General features: G+C 48.5%; 1 protein-coding gene across 1 annotated transcript; it reads left to right on the top strand.

Moving 5' to 3' along the window:
• Window positions 1-7,242, top strand: LOC116489584 (olfactory receptor 2A2-like). Its single transcript, XM_032188066.1, has 2 exons — window positions 1-896; window positions 7,203-7,242. Exons 1-2 carry the CDS (start codon window positions 1-3, stop codon window positions 7,240-7,242), a joined length of 936 nt encoding a protein of 311 aa, XP_032043957.1.
• The last annotated feature ends 2,757 nt before the right edge of the window (window positions 7,243-9,999 follow it).

The raw sequence follows: 9,999 nt of genomic DNA, 5'->3' as shown, positions 1-9,999 counted from the left end.
ATGCAGAATCAAACAGCTGTCACAGAATTCATCCTCCTCGGGTTCTCCAGCAACCCAGTCCTGCGTGTCTCTCTCTTTGTCCTTTTCTCTGTCCTCTGCTCTGCCACCCTGATGGGAAATGCACTTGTCTTTGTGCTCATCTGCCTGGACTACCGCCTCCACAGCCCTATGTACTTTTTCCTCTGCCACCTCTCCATCGTAGATATCTGCTATGCCTCCAACAATGTCCCTCATATGCTGGGGAACCTCCTTGGACAAGGAAGAACCATCTCCTTTGCTGGGTGTGGGACACAGATACACCTTTACTTAATCTTTGCACTTACAGAGTGCGTGCTGCTGGCTGCTATGTCTTATGATCGCTATGTGGCAATCTGCCATCCTCTCCGCTACTTCCTCATCATGAACTGGAGGTTGTGCCTCACCCTTACAGCAGTTTCATGGGCTTTTGGGTTCATGTTTGGTACACTACAAGCTTCTCTGGCTTTACGGCTGCCATTCTGTGGCCCCTGCAATGTTGACCACTTCTTCTGTGAAATTCTTGCTGTCTTAAAGCTGGCCTGCACTGACACTACTGTCAATAAAGTCCTGATCTTTGCTGTTTGTGTGTGCTTCCTCCTCTTCCCCTTGGTCTTAATCCTCATTTCCTATCTGCACATCCTGGCCACTGTTCTGCACATCCAGTCTGTGGCAGGATGGCATAAAACTTTGTCCACCTGTGGCTCACACCTGATTGTGGTGGGTCTATTTTATGGAAATGCCATTTTCATGTACATGGTTCCTGGGAGTGGAAATGCATCTGGGAGGGAAAAAGTTCTTTCCCTCTTCTACAGTGTCATCAACCCAAGTTTGAACCCCCTGATTTACACTCTGAGGAACAAACAGGTGAAGGAAGCCTTGCTGAATCTCCAGGGAAGGAAAAGAGTCTTTCATTCAGTGTAGTACAGGCTCTAAGGTTTTACCTGTCTCTTTCTGCTGTTTCTTCTTGAGCTCTTTTGGTATTTTAAACAGTTAAAATGAAACAAAACAAAACAAATGTATTTATTTCTGTTTCTTTGTACAGTCTGATGAATAACACAACACAATGATTAATTATCATTCATTTTATTAGAGATAACTAATTGCTCTTCATCACATACAGACATTCTAAGCAGGCAGTAGGTTTTAACTGAGCTATTGAGACAGCTGGAAAAAGATAGTCTGTCTTCTTCATTTTAAGTAGGAGTCAGAATAAAATACTTTTAAAGAGTTGTATTTTTTTCTTCTTTTTTTTTTCTTTCTTTTTTTTTTTTTTTTTTTTAGTATGCCAGTTGATTTAGTAAGATGTGATTTTTCCCTACCACAATTGTATTTCCTATATCCTTATGATACTAGAGATTCAACTCAGTTATTATAAAGAAGAGGGAAAATATTTTGCTAAAGGGCTTTGTTTCTTAGCAAGGTGAATCATCCTGTGAAGATTTTTGCTTCTGCACACCTTTAGCTCTGAGACCTCCTATGCAGGAAGTGAACATGATGACAGCTGCAGTGCAGAAAATAGCTGTGGGTGGTTTTCCCATGCTGGTGCCCACAGAAGTTCATTTGACTGAGCCAGTGGAGACTCCTGCACTCTGCATTGGCCCCGACTCAGAATGTAGATCCTTAGTGCGTTCCTGTTTACCCATATTTCAAATATCTTTCTCTCTGCAGATCTCTTTGCTGACAATTATGCTTTGGAAAATCTTCCTCAGTCCCTGTGTTTACACATCTAACTAGTGCTAGATATTCCACTGTTCTACTGGCTCCCATTAAATTAATTGCCTGCAGGATCATCCCTCCAAGAAAACAAGGCCACTAACTGGGAAGGGATTTTCAAAATGATGGAGCACATTCAACAAAAAATTCCTCTGCAAAGGCAATTAAATCTGCATTGTTCTACTTGGCAAGAGTATGGAGGATGTAAAAACAAATCTTCCTGCCCCTCATATGAAGCAGGTCTTTGTAGGTTCCTTCCTTACATATACATTCAGGAGAATAACTGCAGTTGCCTGTTCTTGAGACCTTCCTTTGAAACATGCAGCAATTGAGACATCTGTCATCTTTCAATGTAGGAGAAACGGAAAGGCTAGCATACACTTTAGCAACACTAGCCAGCCATAGCTCTGCTCACTCGTATAAATATGCTAAATGTCAAAAATGGTTAGTCACTTTCTGTCTGGTTTGAAGAGTTGTTCATCTACTAGAGAAAACTATTCCTTCTTTTCCAACCCTAAGCATGGACAAAAGAGATGCATTATTTCATTCCTAGTTGAACCCTGCAGAAGCTATAGCCAGAGAGTGCGGCAGTTTCTAGAACACAGAGATGATTGAGGAAGCCAAATCCCTCTCCCAAGGCACCTATGCCACAAACAAATCTCTAACCCATTAAAAGTCACCGTCAAAGTGACTTCTATCTGTTGCTGTACCATTTCCACAGTGGATGGGAGGGACATGGTGAGGTAGCTGAGGAGAACATTGTGAAGGACCGGTAAGCAAAGGATTAGCGTGCTACCTGCGGTGTTTGAGTATCTGGGTCTGTAACACAGCTGCACAGCCTTTATTATACTCTTATCCTCCCACTTGCTTGCAGCTCAGAGACAGAGGTAATTTTGGCATGCACCAAGTCATAGAACAAGTTAGACTGGAAAGGACTGCTTGGCTCCTGTGTTCCTGCTCCTCATTTCTGAAGCACGGTAACTCCAGATACTTTGCACATCCTCCGCATCATTCCTGCCAGTTTCTCTTTTCATACCACCTTGTGGAGGGAAGAATGGTCTTATCCTTATGACCCACGTGGCTGCAGAGCCTTTCAGTGAAGTAGGAGTCTCCTTGTGCCCCCCTGTGGATGACCTTTCCTCCAGCAACAAAGCTCCTGGAGTTCCGCTGCACCTGTGGCACAAGGTGGCTCTGTTGGTGGCCCTCAGTTGGTGGCCATTAGCTCCATGCCCATTAATGCTCTGTGAAAAGCTGAGACTGTCAGAGAGCACAGCTGGACGTGTGACTCTTCTCCTTTTGGCCATTTGGTGTGCGATTGAGGAGGAACACCTTGTTCCTTTGCAGTATGCTGGTTCTCTGAATGCAGGGAAACACACTGGCTCTGTTACTCCCTTCTGCTTTACACAGGGGTTCAACGAAGATGGAGAGAGAAGGATTCTTCTGGAGCCCGGTGCTGCTTCAGCTCAGTAGAATCTGAAGCTTTCAGTAGCAACAGGGAACATTTTAATTCAGCAAAACGCTGTCCTGCCGAGTGGCTGAGCCGGCTGGACACACCCGTACTGGGGATTGAGGGAATGGTATATATCTCCAATATGCTCATCCAACACCTCGCTCAAGGGCTTTTTCTCCTCGGGCTTGAGGCTTACTTCCACTCCTCTCTCCCACGTCCTTCCTCATTAGGACATTGACAGGAATCACTAGGAGGTAGATCAGACTTTAGCCATGTTTTGCTTTTGAAATTATTTGGATTTAACCTCCTGAGTGCAAGTCCTTGCTAATATGACTCTGTTTGGCCACACAAGCATGAACCTGCACTCTACCCCACTGTTATTTTCCCCTGGACTTTACACAGCTGACCCAAACCAAGTGCACAAGATACGGGTGTCTTTCTTTCAAGACCTTCCTTCTAATCACAAGGCATTATTGTATTTCCGTCACGGGCCAGGTCTTCAGCAGCTTCACCTTTCACAGCTCAACAAAGGCCAGGGCCACCAGGGCACCTAAGCACCCGAACTGCAGCCAGTGTTTGGTATGTTGCACAATGAGGTGCTCAGAAGAGCATTTCTTTCTCCCCACCTCCAGTCCCGCACAGTCTCTGGCAGTTTTCTCAGCAGGGATCTCTGTTTGGTTTGGCCAGTAGTTGACAGCCTCTGGGATTTGGAGAGGGGTTTCAGAGTGTTTGTGCATCTGCAAATCAGATTCACCTGAGCCCTAAGATGGCAAGAGAAGCACTGCTGCACAGAACAAAGGAAGGGAGCAAATGGCTGTCTTCCAGCGAGCAGGGGTGGATTGTGAAACAGGTGGAAGAATGGGGGAGGAAATGGATGAGAAGGGGAGCCGAAAGGTAAGCTAAGAACAGGGGAAACCCCAACTTTTATCTGATGGTGACCAGGCAACAAATGCTCCAGGAGCAGTGCCTGTGCCTGACCTTCCCAGAAGCCAATGCATTGCCATAGTGTGAACTGAGCCAGTGCGACACAGGGCCAGTGCTCAGTGCTGTGGGTAATGGAGCCTGTGTCAAGAGATGAGCCGCATGAGGCATCATTAAGGAGTCGGAGCATAAATGATAACAAGCCTGATGGGGCTTCTGATAATTGCACAGGGGGACTCTGAGGATAAACTCCCCAGTGTCATCGTTGTGCTGCAGCTGAAGGCCACGGTGGAGGTTGTTAAAGAGTTCTTGTATTGGAAAGCATTTCTGTCTGCCGGGGATGATGTTGGGGGCTAGCCACACAGAACATCCAAGGAACGCTTCATGAAGTCCCCAGGGCTGTCAGCAAAGTCAACGCGGCAGCACACAGTCCCTCCCTCAAGACAAAGACCAATGATGACCATTTGCAGCTCTGCCCCCCTTGGCCACTGCCATGCCTGTTCCACACACCTCTCCATCTGACCAGCCAGGAGGAGATTTTCTGAGACGGTGCAAACAGATGCTACCCCCAGGTGGGAGCTCCTCTAAGAAGAAGCTCCTGCAAGAACCCTAATCCCAAAGGCCTTCTTAGAGACCCCATGGGCAGGTGGCCCTTCCCCCTGGCAAAAAGATAAGAGTGGGGCAATGCTGTGGAAGAGAAGTGCCTTTTCTTTGGCCCAAGAGCTGCCCTGCATCGTCAGGAGCATCCCCTGCTCCTCCCACGAAGGGAATGAGCGATGTGGTGGAGAGACCATGCTTGGACAACCCTGTCACATGGACAAGGGGCTGAGAGTGACCTGCTCCTCTCTGGTCACTGTCAGGTGCCACTTTGATCACCCACACGACCCCTCGTTGCCCCACATGCTCTCCCTCTCTCTGCTGTCATGCTTAGTCTCTTGTGCAGGAACCATTCTTTCCTGGACAGGGAAGGCAGTGCAGTGAGAAGGCGCTGGAAGCTCAGCTGCTGGCAAAATGCTGAAAGGCAGATTGGGACCCTGAGCAATTCTTCCACAGATTCTTCCCCGCTGTGACACTGCCAGGTGTCACTGTTTAACAAAGCAGTCCACTGACGGGGTGTCCCCTCCTTGCTGTCCCCCATCCTCCCTCTCCCCACCGCACCACCTAGCATCCACAAGGCATGCCTCAGGCACAACACAACATTTCAAAGACTTTTATTAGACCATTTGACCAGAGCGGTGGATTTGGCAAGAGACGGGCAAGTGGCCATGCTGCTCTGGGGCAGGAATTTCTGTTTTCACTTGGCAGCGACAGCAGCGGTGGCACGGGCAGGTGCAGCCCGTTGCCTGCGCCTTCTCCTCCTATCCTTGGCCTTCCTCTTTCTGGAGGGTGCGGCCACGCGCTGGCTTTGGGGGACAGCCCTGCTGTGGTGCCTGGGCTTGCCTAGCAGGAGCTGCTTGAGCGCAGAGCTGTTCCGCACAGCCATCTGCAAGTGGCCCGGGGAAATGCGATGTTGGTTGCTCCTCTTGGAAATCTTCCCAGCCATGTCCATGGTCTTGTGCGTCACCCACTGCAGCACAGCAGCCAGAAAGACGGGGGCCCTGGCTCCAAGGCGCTCGGCGAACCGGCCTCTGCGCAGCTGCCTGTCGATGCGGCTCACAGGGAAGAGCAGCCCAGCCCGGGAGGAGCGGGAAGAGCGGCTCTTCTTGGCCTTTGCTCCCCGGCCTGTGGGGGGGCCCCCAGAGCACGTTGCTTCAGGCTCCCGCTCCTGCTCAGGCACCACGCAGACCTCCTCTGCTTCGGACATGCTGCTCGCGGCTCAATCCCGAGGCGTCTCCAGGCTGCGCGGGAGGATCTCCCTGCGTCCTGACTGCCTTGCCCCTGCTCTCGCTGTCCTTGTTGGCCCTGGCGGTTGCTTTCCGACCGCAGGCCCTGCCCGTGCCTGTGCCCAGCCTGTCCGAGCACTGCGTGTAGCAGGGTGCCCCCACGTGCACTGCCCAGCGCCCACCCCTCTGGAGATGGGCTCCGCACCAGGCTCTCTCCTGCGCAAGCTCTGGTCCTTTATCCCCTGGAGGGGACCAGCAGGCAGGAGTCCCCCTGTGACCTCACCCCCCTGCCTGTGACCTCACCCAGCAGGGGGCTCAGGGACCACCCTGCTCCTGCTCCTCCATTGCCATGGCAGAGGCTGTCCCCACACCTGGCCTTGCCAGGATGAGCCTCCTCCCTGCTCTCCGGCCTGGCCCTGCCCTGTGACCTCTCTGCGTCAGAGGCTGCCTCCCGCCTCCAGCCCAAACCCACATTTCCACTCCAGGGGAGACAACCTCCCTCCCCTCGGCTCTCCCCATGTCTCAGGATCACGGGGCCATAGCACAGGGCTTCTGCAGTCACAAGGAGCCTTCCGACCCCAATCAGACCACCCTCTGCTCGAGCGGGGTCAGCTACAGCAGCTTGCCCTGGCCGGGGTCCAGTTGGGTTTGGAAGAGCTCCGCAGCTGGAGACTCTACAACCTCTCAGGGTGACCTCGCTGCACCTCCTCCAGGCTGAACAGTCCCAGTGCTCTCGGCCTTACCTTCCAACCAAAGCCCTCATTTTCCCTAGCCTTCCATGTACTTTTCTTGCATCTTCCGTTTCCTCGTTCTCTTCCCCTTCCCTCTCCTTCCCTGTTGGGCAGTTGGGCAGGTCAAGGTGGAAAGTGACCCAGACGGAAGGAATGCCAATCCCAGCCCGACGCCTGCTGTGGCTAAGCAAGAAACAGGTCCCTGGGGTGTGGCTGCCTGGGACAGGTTCATGTGGGCAGGGCTGTGAGGGAGCAATGTCTCGAGAACATCTTGAGAACACCTGCATGATATTGCTGGCAGAGGGTGCTGTGCCTGCTGAACTTCACTCCAGAGGCAATGCAGGCAACATGCTCCGCCTGGATGTGAATCCCAAGGTCTCTTCAAGTGCCTTCCTTCAAGACTGAAAAGTTTCAGAGACCTTTCTTTGTGATTTCTGTAAGTTCAGCCTCCTTGGCTTTTTGTAGCAGTACAGGGAGATTTCCAGATGACACTTGTTGTTGCTGTTGTGGTTGATGCTATTGTTATTATTTTCATTTTTATTAAACTAAGAAACTCATACCAAGGTGTCATTTAAGCTCTTTGTAGGTCCTCTCCCTGCTCACATTGCCCAAAGCGGGCTTCACACTTCCAACTCTTCCCTAGTTGAAGAAACTTCATGTCTCTAAGTATCCAGAGAGATGCCAATTAAAGCAAATCCCAACCAATCCTGTTTCCCCGCTGTTGTTAATTTATCAACTATTTGCTGTCACACAAATCCTAGAATTTCAGGATAGCTTTACCAGTGGCAGCCTGATGAAGTGCAGAGGCAGTGCCTGCCAAAGAAGGGTGGCAGCTGGAGTTGCTTTCCTTCCCTCCAGGTCACCGCTAGCAGAGGTGTGGAGGAGTTAAACCATGCTGCTTAGAAGGGAAGCAATATCTCACAGACCCAGAGCTTTGCCTTTTTTTGTTGTTTTATTTTTTGTTTGTTTGTTTGTGTTCTGAGACTATTGTATTTGCTGTAGTTGTGGAGTTTTAGAACCACTCTCTGGGATGACAGGAATTCAACTCTCCTTCATGCATGAGGTCACTTCAGAAACAGAGTGTTTTCAGATACCTGTACCACTGGCAGGAATGTGATCAATTTTATATTTGTCTACTGGTATTAATAGCAAATCCTTGTTGATTTCCAGTCTCCCTGAGTTCATAGCATCAATGCCATGTGATTTTTAAAGCCTCCATCTCTGTAAGCAGTCACGGATCCAAATTGGTATCTATGAAGCATGCTGCTTTTACGGCATCGCTGCTCGCAAGGGCTCCATGAATGGAGGAGGTCTCTGACTACATGGTCTTCTCTTGAACCATAGGAACCGCTTAGCATAAGAAATGTTTGGGTGGCAGTATTTTACATATCCCTTGGACTTGGTTTTCCTGGATATCTTTAGCATATTGAAAAATAGAGGTCTATGTTTAAAATTAATAGTCAGGATTCCCAAGGTCCCACAAGTCAAACAGCCCGGGTAAAAGACTCAATACTGTAGGAGTTTTCATATGCAACAGCAGACATCAAAATGCTGTTCTTGAATTGCCATCAAGGTCTCTTGTCTGTTAAGGTCATAGCGAGTATCTTGCTGTTGTGAAGATAAAGTTCTGAAACTGCGCTTTTGTCCCAGCTTTCACGGTACTGAGCACACTTGTTTGTCAAAAAGTAGCTTCAGAGTAAGTACAAAGCAGAATTGGGAGGCAGTAGGAAGACAGTGCTGCTTCTCCATATAAGAGAGCTGGGGCCTGACCATCTGCTCTGGAAAAATGAACCCCCTTCCACTCTGGGTCATGGGGGTTAAGGCTTTACTAATCATAATGGAAGGGAAACGAAAATAAATAAATAAATAAATAAATAAATAAAACATGAAAAAAGAAAACAAAACAAAACAAACAAACAAAAAAACACACAAAAAAACACCCGCTTAAAACTCTGCATGCAGAGCCCTCCAAGAAAGGCAGAGAGCATTAAGGGTGTTCTGAAATAGGAAGTGGATGGCATTGCTCACGGTTGCAGCTCGGGGGAAAACCTTGTCCCACGCGAACCGCTGTGCGCTGGTTGCGACACGACGACCAGAAGATGGCAGCAGGTGACACTGAGAGCATCCAGGGATGCTCTGTTCACTGCAGAGATGCCCATTTTTTTCGTCGTCCTAAACCAGAAAACTTTATTGATCTCTGTCCTACAGGCAATTATAGGTACCAACCTTGGACACTGAGCAATCCCTTTGCAGACTCCTCCCCACTAGACTGTGCTGATGTCACTGTTTAAACAAAACACTTCATTGATGGGTACTCCCTCCTGTTGGTGAGAAGTAGTTTCTGTCCCCCAGTCTCCTTCTTCCCACTTTGCTGCCTGACACTTGCAAGGCATGTCTGGGGCATAGAATGGCATTGCAATGGCTTTTATTGGACCATTAGACCATAGTGGTGGTTTTGACAAGAGTCTTGCCTTTCCTTGGTGATGTGGAACAAGAGCTTCTTCTTCCTTAATGGTGACACTCCCACATGCAATCACTATGGCTGATTTATTAATACTCCTCTTTTGGGGAAATGAAACAACTGACTTCTTTCTTTGGTGTGCCCCTGTCTTGCAGAAGGTGATTTCTCCCAGGAGCTTCTTAAATTCAGACCCTCTATTGACAGCCTGGAGAATAAGCCATGGAGAAACGTTCCTTGTTATGGTTGGAAATTTCCCTATCCAGGGCTATAGCATCATATGTCAAGTACTGGAACACAGAAGCCACATACACAAGGGGATCCAGCCCCAACACCTGATGCTTATTTCCCTTTGCACAGCTGCTTGTTTTTGTGGCTCACAGATGAAAACCATCCCAGTCCTGGAGAAGAAACTCATTTTGGTCATTACTTCCTCCTCTTCAAAATTGTCTGCAGAAGACAATTTCATGTCCCATTTCTTTCTCAGATGTTTTGAAAGATAATACAACAATACTTGAATACTTGCTTAATAATAATACTTCCTTTTTTTGTGGAACTGGTTTGTCTAAACATTCTTTTCAGTGGATAGCTCAATTCTGTCTACTTGGCATTTTTACCTATCTGTGAATTGCTTTCTCTGTTTTCTTTCTGTACCAAGGTCATACAATAGGTATAAGCAACTCGGGCGCTGGAGATTTCTTTTGTGATAGAGACTTTAGCCCCAAGTAAGGATATAAATATCCTTTTTGACAAATGAATAGGAACCAGTGGGAGTCTATACCTTCCTTGCACTATAAGAGGAGACAGCTCATCCTTTTTTTGCATGTTGATACACTCTCTGGCAAGTCCTTTTCTAATTCACATGGTTCAGGAAAGTAAACTTCT

This window comes from Aythya fuligula, chromosome 1, assembly GCF_009819795.1.
Source record: "Aythya fuligula isolate bAytFul2 chromosome 1, bAytFul2.pri, whole genome shotgun sequence".
NCBI classification, from domain to species: Eukaryota; Metazoa; Chordata; class Aves; order Anseriformes; family Anatidae; genus Aythya; species Aythya fuligula.
Note: the sequence above shows the minus strand (reverse complement) of the source record. Positions and strands in the feature narration are given on the sequence as shown.

Coding starts and splice junctions, on each gene's coding strand:
- LOC116489584 (XM_032188066.1), top strand. CDS start 1: ATGCAGAATCAAACAGCTGTCACAGAATTCATCCTCCTCGGGTTCTCC. Junction 897..7,202: donor AAACAGGTGAAGGAAGCCTT/GCTGAATCTCCA, acceptor TTTTTATTAAAC/TAAGAAACTCATACCAAGGT.